The following is a 13,090-nucleotide window of genomic DNA, read 5'->3' on the forward strand; positions in this document are numbered from 1 at the left end:
AGTAGGTGAAGGGGATTAAGAGCACACTTATCTTGATGAGCACTGAGTAATGTATAGAATTGTTGAATTACTATATTGTGCACCTGAAACTAATATAACTCTGTATGTTAACTATACTGGAATTTAAAAGAATTATCTCAGTATGCACCTTAAAACATTGTGCATAAAAAGGTAGACAAGACAAAAATCCCTTAAGGAGTTCACCCACCACTGGGGGTGGGGTTGAGCACAGATGAGTTAACAGCCCTAAATACTTGTTGTAAGTGCCAGGCTAAACGATGGACGTGCAGGGAAGCAGAGAAACACTCCGGTTTAGGAGGTCTGGGGACACTGCAGAAAATGACACCTGAGCGAGGCTTGAAGCATGAACTTTCCAGGTGAAGACCAGTAAGGGTACTCCAGGTAGAAGAAACAGCAGGTGCAAGGACATGGAGAGATGACAGAAAGCATATGTTCCGGAACAGGGTTTGGGTGATTAGGCTGCAGACAGGAGATGGGCTGGAGCCAGGGGACAGACCTGGAAGGACCTTATATGGCCTGCTGAGGAGCCACTGGAATGATGTTAATCAGAAGAGAGACAAGAATAGATCTGTGTTCTAGAAACTGACCCAGTGAGGGGGCTATTGTGAGGGTGGGGGCGGTGGAGAAGGAGACAGGCTTTTAAACAAACATGGCACACATTATTTACCACATTTGGAATCCATGCTCTCAAGAAGAAAGGTACATTATCTGGGCGCCTGGGGGGCTCAGTCGGGTAAGCGTCTGCCTTCGGCTCAGGTCATGATCCCAGGATCCTGGGATCGAGCCCCCATATTGGGCTCCCTGCTCAGCAGGGAGCCTGCTTCTCCCGCTCTCTCTGCCCCTCTCACCCCTGCTTGTGCACTCTCTTTCTCTCTCTCAAATAAATAAATAAAATATAAAAAAAAAAAAAGAAGAAGAAATAAGGTATATTATCAAGAGGTTTAGAGGGGGCCCTAACCTCGTGTCCAAGTTCAGGAAGGCTTCCTGGGAGACGTCATGCTTACCTCAGACCTGAAAGACCAGGGGGCGTTCCCCAGGGAGAAGAGAGAGAGGAGAGCGTTCCAGATGCGGGGTCAAATGTCAAAAAGCCACAGCCGCCCAGGGACGCGGGAGCCCAGTGTGGTCGGGTGTGGGAACAGGGCCCACGCAGGAGGGCAAAATGAAAAGGAAACCGGGGCGGCCCTTGCCCACACGTGGCGGCGGGAGAGTCTAAGGCAAGGGGAGCCGGTCTAAAGGAGGGAGCCCCCTATCCGAGGTGTCACGTTCCGGGGGAGACGGATTCTCATTGCATCGTCTTTCGTCAGTCCTTGAGCCGTTCTCTCTGCCGCTCCGTCCTCCCCGCATGTGGTCCCACCCTTGGTTGACCAGCTTGCTCTCTCTCTTTGCCCACTCGGCTTGCGTCGCCAACGGTCTCTATGCCACGCTAGCGGCATCCTTGCCCTTGGGGGGCTTACAGAGCTCGGAGTTCTGACAGTGACCCCACCGGACGCCCGGCTCCGACACCCAGGGCCCAAACCTCACTTCCGGGGAAAGGTGACTTCCCAGAGCACAGCATCGCCCTCGGCTTTTCTCCCCAGCTTATGATCACCTGACTTCTGTTTCCTTGCCTTCCATTCATGCATCCAGCAAATAGGTATTGAGCACCGACTGCATACAAGGTACCGCTCCTGGTACAGGACGACCACTGGCCATCTTCACTCGGCCGGCCCTCTCTCCCCTACTTCAGCCTGACCAGTGGAAGCCTCCGTTGGCCCCAACCACATCACTGCTTTGTTCTGCCCAGGGGCAGGGGGCAGGGAACAAAAGAACAAACTGGAGCCCTGCACACACCTGGGACAGAACAGGGTTTTCAGAAACCTAGTTGAGAGCACACCGTGGGTTTGCTGTTGGTTTATGAGCTGGCACACGGGGAGGGAGATGGCCCGCTAGCTGCCCTGCATTCATTCGCTCCCTCCCTCACTCATTTGTTCGTTCGCTGTGTCTTAAATATGTATTATATACTAGCCATTGTACTCAGTACGGGTATCCCCCACTTTTCAAAAGTTTGCCTTTATGAAAGACCTGTTTTCACTAACCGGAAGACATTTGGAGGATTTTCACTTTTAGGAAAAAAGGTGAAAAGCAAAACTAGCATTCAGCATTAGTTTTGCCGTCACGGAGCAGCGGACCCCGGGCAGTGAGCGTGGCCCCACCAAGCTCCTTCCCCAGGAAGACGCTCAGCATTTTCACATCAAGCCACTACAGCTTTGAACTGCATCTGTGAGCGTCCGTGCTCTATCTCGATTTACGTGTGCATCTGTTAGCAAGAGGTGTCCTGGGGGATCAGAAAAGCCCGAGAGAAGAGCCCAAAATAGGGGGTCTGGGAGTGTTCAAAAAATTTCCCATATTAACTAACGGTGACTGCTTCTTCAGTTTATGCCATTTTGGCTGATGGAAGTTTTCGTAGAAACTCTCTAATTTGGACAGCAGGGGAAACTGTACTGGGAATATAAAGATCAAGGGGTGTTCCCTCAAAGAATTCACACTCCAGTGAGGGCAGGCAGACAAAAATCCATTAAAATACTATGTGGCAAGTTCCCCAAAGGAGGGAAGCACAGGACAGGATGGGAACACAGAGCAGAGGCCCCCCAGCTCAGCCCAAGAAAGGACCAGAAACGGCTCCATGGAGGAGGCAATTCCTGGAAAGTTGAAGGATGAGCATATGTTAGCAGGGAGAGAAGGTGCGAGAAACATTTCAGGTGAAGGTTCAAGGTCAGACAGTGTGTGGCCTGATGACAGAACAGCAAGGTCAAGGATAACGGATAGGGTGTTGGAAGGAGAGTGATGAGAGATGAAGGCAGATCACAGAAGCCTCTGGCCACGTCAGGTGATCTGAACTTTTACCCTGCGGGTGATAAGGGGCCAACGGCGGATGTTCAGCAAGGGGGCAGATAACCAGATCTGCGTATCAGAAGGACCTCTGTGGAAGCCAGGTGGAGAAAGACACGGCAGGGATGCCAGTCAGGAGGCTGCCGCGTTAGTCTGGGTGTGAAGTGCTAGACTAACAGAGTCACTGTGGCCATGCAGAAGGTTCCAGAATGATCAGGCATTAGCCTCTAGGACTTGGCAGAGGTGGCAGAGTTGAGGGAGAGACAGAAGGAGGAGGAGAAGCTTAGGAAGAGCCCATGCTGGGGTAGCTGGGTGGAAGAAGAGAACTGTGGGGTACTGCCTACCCCTGTGGGGAGCCCGGTCTCATGGATCAACTGCGGGGAGACCAGTAGCTTCCCTTTCCCCACCTGGGCTCCTCAGGTGGCATCCTCAGCGCTTCCCATCTCCTGTCACCTTCCATTCCAGTGGCACCGGTGCCACTCACCCCTTGGCCCGGGGCCCTTCAGACTCACCAGTTGCAGGGACTGTACTGACGGGGCTTTCTTCACTCTGGGGGTGCTGGCGTGTGACGCCGGGCCAGGCGCAGGGGACTGAAGCTGCTCCACGCTGTAGCTGCGGGCCTTGCCCAGCTTGGGCCTGGCGCTGTGGCCCAGCGCCAGCAAGAGCTTTTTCAGCCCCAGGGTGGAAGCCAGGCTGCTGCTTTTCTTGCTCCTGTCAGAAGGGGCAGTGGAGGGTGGGCCAGGTCCTGCGCCGACCCCCGGGAATGCCCTGAAATGCAAGGGGGTACATGAGCGGGCAGGAGACGGCTGGGGGGCAGGGGCCTGGGTGGACTGCTCCTCAGGGCCCTGGGGGCCCCAGGAGAGCCAGCACCCATTCCTTGTGGGGGACGTGACGGCCGGCTACAGAAAGGCTGAGAGGACATCTGCAGGATGCTCTGCTTGGGCAGCTTTTCGGGAGACGCGCTCAGACGAGACCCTGGGCCTCACACCCAACTGTGGGCTCACCCACCCATTCGTTCCATTCATTCATTCAGGATTTCTTCCGGGCCTCTGTGCCTTCTAGAAACAACAGGGGTCCATGGTACACAAGAAAGACAAGGTCCTTACTCTCAGACTAGTAAACAAAGGAGAAAAACCAACAGCAAGTATTGAGAAATGTCAAGCAGAGGGAGAGGGAGACCAGCTCCCTCCGAGAAGATGGCACCCAGGCTGGGAGCTGAATGGTAAGGAGGAGCCATCCTGCGAGGCCAGAGGTGAGAACCCCAGGCAGAGGTAGCAGTGGGGCCACAGCTCCAGGGCAGGAAGAGGTTCCGTGTGTTCCAGAGCACAAGGGGGCCCGGCCACCAGCCCTGGGACAGAGCCAGCCAGGCGGGCAGAGAGGCCAGGCAGGTGGGCCGGATTCCACGGAGCACAGAAGCCAAGGTAAGGGGCTCGGATTCTATCCCAAGTGGGAGAAAAAAGCCATTGGGGGTTTTTAGCAGGAGACATGACACTATTTAATGGCATTTTCAAGAATGTACCTTCGGTCGCTGTGCCGAGAAGGAAGTGTAGGAGCGAGAGTGAAGGCAGAGAGCCGCCGGGGCTGTTGGGGTTGTCAGAAAGATGTCATGCAGCTCAGACCAGGAGAAAGGCGAGAGAGGGGGGTGCAGCAGCTGGAGGGGACATGCCAGGGGGTCAGAGAGGCCGGAAGGAAGAAAGTGGGCGTGAGCACTGTGTGGATGGTGGATGGTGCTGGGAAGAGGACCTGGGGAAGCCGTTGGGTCAGGGGCCTCTCAGCCACCCTAGTGGAGAAGTCAGGGGAAACAGGGTGTATGGGTCTGGGGTTCTGGGGAGCACACAGCACCAGAGATGGAGATTTGGCTCCCGGTGTCACCAGGAGTAGGGTGTGGTGCAGGAAAGAACGTCGTGGCCACAGCCCTGGCTCACCAAGGCTTTGGGGACTCGGCGAAGACTCAGACCCTCGGCGCGGAAGGAGAGAATGAATGGAAAGGTGAATGCCAGGCTTGTTTCCTCAGCGTCTGCTTGTTCCCAAGCCCTGAGTCAGAAACAAGCACTCTCAGGCAGCCCCATCCTGGGAGCGTCCTGAGGGTCGGGACTGTCTGGCCAGCTGTGCCCGGAACAGCACCTGGAGCCTGAGGCTTGGGGAATGAGCCAGCATGCGCATCACACGAAAAGTGGCTGGGAAAGGAGTATTAAGGTGCCATGCCCGGAATAGGTCTAGGAACCCTCTAAGGGTTTGGGAGTAGTGAGGCTAGTCATGCCAGGGAGGGGGGCTCTTTCTCCGCCCAGCCTCCCAGCCCCCCACCTCTGGCAGTCAGGGCTCTTGCCCTCATCACTCACCGGGATGACACCTGCCCTCCGGAACTCAACTCTGGCCTCTGCAGGCCTCCCTCTGGTTCCTGGCTGGAATCCGACTCCTCTAAGGCCAGGGAGAGGGTGATGCTCACGGAGCTGACTGCGCCAACAGCTGCTGGGCCAAGAAAGCCCTGGACTCCTCCTGCAACAGCCACAGCCCTCCCGTGTCACTGAGCCATCCCCGCAGGTCATGGTCAGGGGAGGGGACATGCCCAACAACGGAGGCAGGAGAACCAGAGGAAGCTGGAGAGAGGCGGGAGCCCCAGGAGAGCAGTGGAGGCAGTGATGAGACTCCCACACAGCAGGACGAGAATGAGGGGTCTTGTTTACTGCTGTAACCTACCACCCCCAGCACCGCAACTGGTACACAGTCGGTGATTAATAAATGTCTGTACGATGAAGGGGCTGCTGGTGATAAGTCATGTGCCTCCTATAACAAGAGACATAGTTGGGAAAGGGGAACTTTTGCATTCCTGGGATGCAAACCACAGTCTCGTTGGTTGTGATGTCTAAGCGTTAATGACAGGCACCATTTCGGGAGCACGTATGCGGTGCTTGGCAAGGAATTAAACCCTCTACAGAGATGACGTCGTGGGTTCCTAGGAGATAGGCTCTCCTATTTCCCCAGGTTACAGAGGAGGAACCTGGAGCACAGAGGGCTGACATGGTGTGGCCAGGACCTCCTGGCTAATGAGAGGAGGAGTCTGAGGAGGTGAAGGCCAGGCTGCCCAGAAAGGCCAGCAGCTGGTAGAATAGAAGCTCCTCAGGAAGTGGCTAGGGGCAGCCAGCAGCCGGCCTAGAGCCCACCCCACGGAAGAAACCACACCTTAGAACCGGGCAGGCAGCAGGCAGCTCAGGGTAGTGCCTGCTTTCTTAAGGCTCCTGTCAGCAAGGGAGGGAGAGGGGAAATGTCTGTGTCCCCGTGTGGAGCAGAGGGGGCGGCCAACACACCGGGGGAGGGTGCTTGGCATCCACATCTTCAGGAAGGTCAGCCTGGTCTACCAGCTCTCTGCCCTCCTCCACTGTGTTTCCAAGCCCTGGATCTCTCCCAAGCCACCCCAACCCCAGCACTGTCACAGTCGTGGACACACTAAGGCAAGGCTATGGGGGGCAGGCCTGTTATCTCTGCCTAAGAGTGAACGGCTGAGTTGCTCACCCCAGATCACAGCACCAGGAATCAGAGCCTATGACCGCTGATGCCCGGGATCGGCCCACAATATAAGGATCTCTTCCAACGGCGGAGGTGATGCCCTACACCCTTTTGCAGCCCTTCCTGCTGAAACCTAGGAGCCTGCCCAGGAGGGCTGGGGGTCTGGGAGGGCTCTGCCTGCTGGTCACCGTGTTCTCCAGATAGCATGTCTGCCTGGCCACAGAAGGTCTCAAGGGCAGGACTCCCGCTGAATTCATTCACTTATGCATTCCCCACAGTGCCTGGTATCATGCCTGGCATGTAACAGGTGCTCAATCAGTGTTGAACGAATGAATTAGGGAATGAATGAAATGAAGATGTTGAAGGAAAGGGTCTCAACCATGTGATTATAGGCACTGACTGCTCTAAGCAAATTGTAAATCTACAGCTGTGGCCTCCTTCCTGCTCTGTTGGTAGTGAAACTCCCTTAAAGTCCAGGCCTCCAGCAGCCAGAGTATGGTGCTTCTGTACACACCTCAGGGTCCCCCGCAGTCAGAGGGCATCCCCCCCTGCCTCCCTGCCTTCTGCCTCCCCTCGCAGGAGGTGGCTACTCTGTATCCAGGCTGACGTTGAGTCTTACACCCAACCCACAGACCCCATAGCTTCCAGAACACCTGCCGCTGCTCTGAAGGGCCCCAAGAGGCTGCCGGGAGTGCGCACAGCTATGTCATCGATTGAGATCAAAGGTAAGGAAGGACTCGGAGCGCCTGGCCTGGGGTCTCTGCTTACCGTGGCCGCGGTTCTCCGGGGGCAGCTCCTGGCTGCAGGGGCCATCCTCCACCTTGGCCTCGAGGCCGGCCCCTCCCCAGGGCTCCTGCAGCCCCAGAGGCAGGCTATTGCTGCAGTTATTGGTGGACAGGGCCAGCTGGGGATGCCTGCCTGCAGGGCCGTGGGGCTGGGTCTGGGCCGGGGAGAGCTCACAGGTCCTGGGAACTACACTTCTTGAAGGAGGCGGAGGTGGGTCCACAGGCTCTCCCTGCTCACCCAGCCTGCGGGGTGCAGCCAGGGCTGCCTTCCTGTGAGACACAGGTGAGGTTTTCCTTGAAGATGGAGGGGTTGGCACCCAGCCTTCAGGGGAGAGGGAAAAGGTCAGCTGCCGGGCCTGGTGCAAGGCAGAGGGCTCTGCGTGACTCTGTTGCAGGGAGGAAGCAGAGACAGTCTCCAGAGACTCACGGCTTCCTCCATCCTGGGCCTGTCTGCCTGGCGCCGAGGACCCCAGCTTCATGGAAGAGGCCAGGGGATAGGCTGTCCTGCTCAGAGCCCGGGAATCCACCGGGTGGACCCAGTGATTTCCCAGCCCTGGGCCAGGCTGCCACTGGGAGCCCAGGGAAGCCCTTTTACATTCCAGGACGGGAGGCTTAGCGAAAGCCTCTTCTCTGGGAACCAGAGTCCCCTCAGGCAGGTGTCGCCTGCCTTCTTTCACCTCGGCTGCACCCTCCACGTGGTCAACCCCCAGCAGGTAGTGCGGGGCCTGAGGGCTCCGGGGCAGCTCCGATTCGGCCTTCCGGAACCACCTGGGGCCTCCTCGAGGCCTGGAGCCCCGCGGACGGGGGCTGTTGCCTCGGGCGGGGCCCCGAGCCCTGCTGGGCTGCGAGGTCCCAGCCTCCTCACTGTCGGTCCTGCAGCTGTCCGAGGTGTCCGTGCTGTCCAGCGCGGAATCCGCCTCCTCGGGGCGCGCCGAGTCTCCGATGTGCGTTTCCCGGATCCATTCCGTGTGGCACCCCGGCTCGGCAGGGAGAAGCCCGAAGGGAGGGCTCGGGCCCCGAGAGCTGAGGGGCTCCGCCGGCACCCCGCAGGCAGCTTCGCGCTCCGGGGCGGGGCGTCGGTCGTGGATGCAGCTGCCGCAGGCTGGGCACTTCCTGGCGCTGCCCCGCGCGGGCGGCGGCGCCGGGCCGCCCCTCCGCTCCGGCCGGCCCAGCAGGCGGTAGAGCGGCCCTTGGCCGGCGTCGGTGCGCGCGAAGCCCGCGTTGATGTAGTGGGCCAGCTCGGGCTTGGAGCGCAGCGGGCCCTGAGCCGCCGTCGGCAGCGCGCAGCTCCGCGCCTGGCGCTGGCGCTGCTGCAGCCGCTCCAGGTAGCGGGACTCGGCGTCGCGGGCCGACTCGTCCTCGAAGCGCACGCGGGATGGGGAGGCGCCCCGCTTGGGCCACTGCCCGCTGCTGGACTCCCCGCTGGACGAGTCACTCGTGTTCCCGTTCTGCGGGGTGTCTCTGCTGGCAAAGGGCATCCTCGAGTCCGGGGCTGGGCTTCTCCGGCCGTCTCTGACGGGGAGACAGGGGGAGACAGGTCACAGACAGAAGATGGGGAGGAGGGTACCATGGGGTACAGCTCCGTGATGACTACAACTCCAAAGTTACCTGACAGCAGGTTCCTGGGGAGTCAGGCAGCAAACCCGAGTAGCTTCCAAGCCCATCTTGATCCTGAAACCCAGCTCTAAACAAAATCAGTAGGAGCTTCCTATTTTGTGTTTCCTTCTGTTGCCTGATTCAAGATGAAACATTATATTGAACAGAGGATGTACCGATGGATAAAAGCAAAATCCTCAGAGTGGGGTGTGTGTGTGTGTGTGTGTATGTGTATGTGTAAGGGTGCGCGCACTTAAGAGGAAGTGAGCCTGGCATTCATGGGCATCTGGTAGGGATGAATTGTTCCAATGATGTATTTGCTATGAAGGTTTAATGGGAAGAATGAATTATAAGTCTCTACAGAGACTGTGCGGGACCTGAAGTCAGGGTTTCTAAGCATTCTTGCTCCCAAAAGTGTCCACTCAGGGTTCCTAATCCTCTTGCTCAGACAAAATTTAGACAGAATGCCACCCATGTTTCTCCTTGGACTCTGCATCTTGTCTGTTCCAGCACCCACTTACCTGCCCTCCTCAGCCCCTCACTCGCACTCCGAAGAGCTGCGAGGACAAGGACTGCGCTAGGAAGAGCCGTCCTGTCACCGGCCTTTGCCCTGGGAGACACTGCTGGTGGTCAAGTCCTGCTCAGCTCAAGAAAACATCTACATAAATCTCACACCAGGGCCCCCTGGAGCCAGGAACCTGAGTTTCCAGGCATTTCCCATCATAGGCTACCTAAGGAAGGACTGTACGTTCCCTTCCTTTTCCTTGCAGCAGCATCCCCATCAATCTACTGCTCAGTGTTTGGCATTCACACCATTCTTCTCATTTATTGTGCTCACTTCGGCAGCACATATACCATTCTTCTCATTTATCGCTTCTCTATCACTCACACTGGACTCCCGCCTCTTACCCAGCCTCCCTGCCTCCTGTCTGCTGGTCCTCCTGGAGCACAGCCTTGTCACACTGTCCCCCAAGGGGGCACAGGATCCAGCTAACAGTCTTTGTGCTAAAAACACAGGCCTTCCACCTTCGTCACTGTTTTCCTTCCCAGCTCTGCCCCCCACCACCCACTTTATAGGGCCCCCAGGCTTCCTACACCTCATCCACCTCATGCAGCCCTCTTGCCCCATTTCCTGGAGTCTTTTTTCTTAACCTGCTGGCGCGAGCCAAGCTACTCATGCTGTTTGACAAAGTCCAAGTAGGGGGGACGATCCTGAAAACAGGAGACTCCACAGCTGGTTCCTGCTAGTCTCTTTCATTTTGTTTATGGCAATCTTTATAATTGTGGGAATATTTCTGGGCTGGCTCCTGCTATTCTCTTTCATTTTGTTTATGGCAATCTTTATAATTGTGGGAATATTTCTGGGGTTTCATGATAAAGTGACTACTCACCTTAGTTACGCCTATCTAAGCAATCATAATGAAACTAATTCCACGAAGAATTAGTTTCTATAGAACAAAATAACAAGACGGTCACGCTCTGTCTAGCACCTTTCTCTTTGCGTATTGTTTTTTAGTTTTAGCGCAAGCCAATAAGCAGAAATCAATAAAGGTCATGTTAATCATTACAAAGGAAAAATGAAAGAAGGCTATGGCTGTAATCCAGAAAATGATCTAAGATTTGGAAAAACAAAAATATCCTAACATAAATAAAGTTCCTCCGAGGCTGTCAGGAGGAGATGCTTGCAACCTGACCCTGTGTCTGTGTCTCCTCATTCGCCGACGCCGTCCTTTCCTACGAGAGACCCACGCCGGCTGGAGCTGGACTCCGGCAACCTGCCTGCATTTGATCCTATCTGTTAAAATGTTACCTGTTGTATAGACATCCCATGTGTGATGGCTAATTTTGTGTGTCAGCTCGACTGGTACCATGGTGCCCAGCTACTTGGTGAAACATTCTTCTGGATGTTTTTGTGAAGACATTTTTTGGGTAAGGTTAACATTTAGATGGGTGGACTTTGAATAAGGCTGATTACCCTCCACGATGTCGTCGACCCCATCCAATCCGTGAAGGCCCTAACAGCGCAAATACAGCTCTTCCCTGAGCAAGAAGGAATTCTGCCAATAGACCGCCTTTAGATTTGAGTTGCTCCTCTTTCCTGAGTCTGAAGCCTGCCAGCCTACCCTGCAGATTTTGGGCTTACCATGCCATGATCACATGAGTCAAGTCCCTAAAATAAATCTCTCTCTCTCTCTCTCCATATATATGTATGCACGTGCACGCACGCACACACACACACACACACACATCCTGTTGGTTCTTCCTCTGAAGAAACCTGACTAATGCACCATGACAATATCTCCTCCTCTGAGCACCTGTACCTCTCATTTGTCAGCACAGACTCACAGGATGTTAGTGCTGGAAGGCACGGCCATGACCACATGGTCCCTCCTCCTTCCTAGAAAGGAGAGGCCACACAAGCCCAGCTCCTGGGCTGACCGGCACCTGAGCAGCTGCACAGGCAAGCTGTGGATATTTTTTCTCCCTCAGATGGAACCACAAAAATAGAACTAGACACTGATCATGCTGGTGGTCTAGTCCTACCTGGAGACAGGAGCCCGGATTTTGGAGACCTGCGGCTTCTTTCCAATTGCCCAGAAGTGCGCCCATATACGCAAGGATCTATACTGGTATACTTCATGCATTACGTTACTGGTTTTAGTCCTCAAAGTGTCTTCGAAGCCTTCCCTAACCTTACCTTCTCCCTCCCCACCGCCCCCCATCTCCCCAAACAGAGAATTAAACTCTTCTCCGATAGCATACCATACAGAGCACAGTTTGCTCAGGGGCCTGGACACTCCAGCTTATTATAATGAAATGCATGTTGGTGATTAGTGGGTTTACTAATCCTTTCTCTAACTGGATGCTTCAATGATTCTGGAAGAAGGATGCCAGTGCTTTCAAAAAGGCTGCCCTCATGCGAGTTCCTCCTTCACCCCCTCCTTCACCAAGCTACCCAACTGAAGAACAAATATGGTATACAGTTGAAAGGAAAGGAGCTCAGATAACAGCGGGAAGAAACCATACATGCTTCACAATTACTATTCAAGCATGCCCGCCAGCGGGGGGAGCGGCCTACACAGAGACATAGCATTTACTGGACTGGGCAGGCTGCCCTTCCCAGCTCTACTTTCTGTATAAGTAAAAGGCATTGCCTATCTGGCTCAGGTGAACACGACCTGTGCCCTGGGGGAGTCACTGGCCATCCCTAACCATCCCCTGCCTCTGGGCCTTGAAGCAAAGCCCCTGACTAGCCTCACAGTCCTGATGGATCGGAACGGTCTGGATTGCTGAGGGTGTGGAATATGATGTATAAAGCTAGTCTTTGGAATCAGGGGGCGGTCTGAGAGGTCAGAGTGAAATTCTTCGGGACTGATTCTCTGCAACCCCCACGGGAACCAGCTGTGGCCGACAGCTTAAGGCCCTCCCTCCCCCGTGCCTCGGCAGACAGACTACCAGCTCAAACCTTGCACCCCAGGCCTCTGCTCACACAGGCCTGCTGGTCACCTAACTGTGAATGCTGAGCGGGTGGAATCAAGCGACAGCCAAGGTCCTGCCGTGCCATACTAAGGAAGGGTGAACACTTCCTAAGTCATGCAGCTTATAGTGCCACAGGGCAGGCACGGGGGGGCCTGCCTGGAGGCTGAGGCTAGGTGTTGGCTAAGTATTTACCTGCCCTAGGATGCGACGGCCATGGGGCCCTGCACACCTGCTGCTAATCCTGACTCCAGTATTTTCTGTTAATGAGCCCTGCTCCGGGAGGAATTTTTTTTTTACAGAACTACTGCTAAGCAAGTGGCTCTGCCTGCTTTGAAACCTGAGCAGAGCCTGTGCTTAAAATGGCTGCTTTGAGGAATACTGCGGGGTCGTCAGTCATCCTGTTTTCTGGAGCTCACATTCACACGGGGCCAGTTTCCCCATGGGGCCCAACAGCCACAGCATCTATGGGCCACGATACTTCCAGGGACCCATGAAAATGTTTTAATTTCTTTTCAAGTCAGAAGAAAACAAACTCTTAAGTCTAAGCAAACATTCGAATATATAATACCTTTAAACCAGCACCGTGGTAAACTATAACTTCTAGCTTTTTTTTATGGAGGACGGCAGAGAAGGCCAGAGTGCCTCGGAACCCCCGAAGTCATAATGTGGGTCTGCATGCAGAGAGGGGTTTGCGGCAGAGACGTGAAGCTCTTTGCTAGGATCGCCCCCTAGTGAGGATGGTTCAGGGTCTCCCTGCTTGTCTCAACATGGCCAGGGAGGTCCCTGTGATCCCTGAGCTGGTGACAGTTTTCTGTTGGTGCCTGTGAAGGCCCTGG

The 13,090-nt window shown here is 55.3% G+C and overlaps 1 protein-coding gene across 3 annotated transcripts in view; it reads right to left on the minus strand.

Moving 5' to 3' along the window:
* KIAA1614 (KIAA1614 ortholog) overlaps positions 1–13,090 on the minus strand; it is a 40,733-nt gene that overhangs the window by 12,347 nt on the left and 15,296 nt on the right. The window contains exons 5-8 of one of the 3 annotated variants that reach the window (XM_036071117.2): positions 7,162–8,690; positions 5,229–5,385; positions 4,815–4,923; positions 3,467–3,657 (exon numbers count right to left, since the gene is read on the minus strand). In XM_036071117.2, coding sequence (XP_035927010.1) covers positions 3,604–3,657; positions 4,815–4,923; positions 5,229–5,385; positions 7,162–8,690 — 1,849 coding nt within the window. In that variant the 3' untranslated portion in view covers positions 3,467–3,603. Of the gene's footprint in view, positions 1–3,401; positions 3,658–4,814; positions 4,924–5,228; positions 5,386–7,161; positions 8,691–13,090 lie in introns of those variants that run through there. The other 2 variants (XM_036071111.2, XM_036071116.2) reach the window with 2 other exon arrangements.

Source organism: Halichoerus grypus, chromosome 7, assembly GCF_964656455.1.
Source record: "Halichoerus grypus chromosome 7, mHalGry1.hap1.1, whole genome shotgun sequence".
In the NCBI taxonomy this organism is placed as follows: domain Eukaryota; kingdom Metazoa; phylum Chordata; class Mammalia; order Carnivora; family Phocidae; genus Halichoerus; species Halichoerus grypus.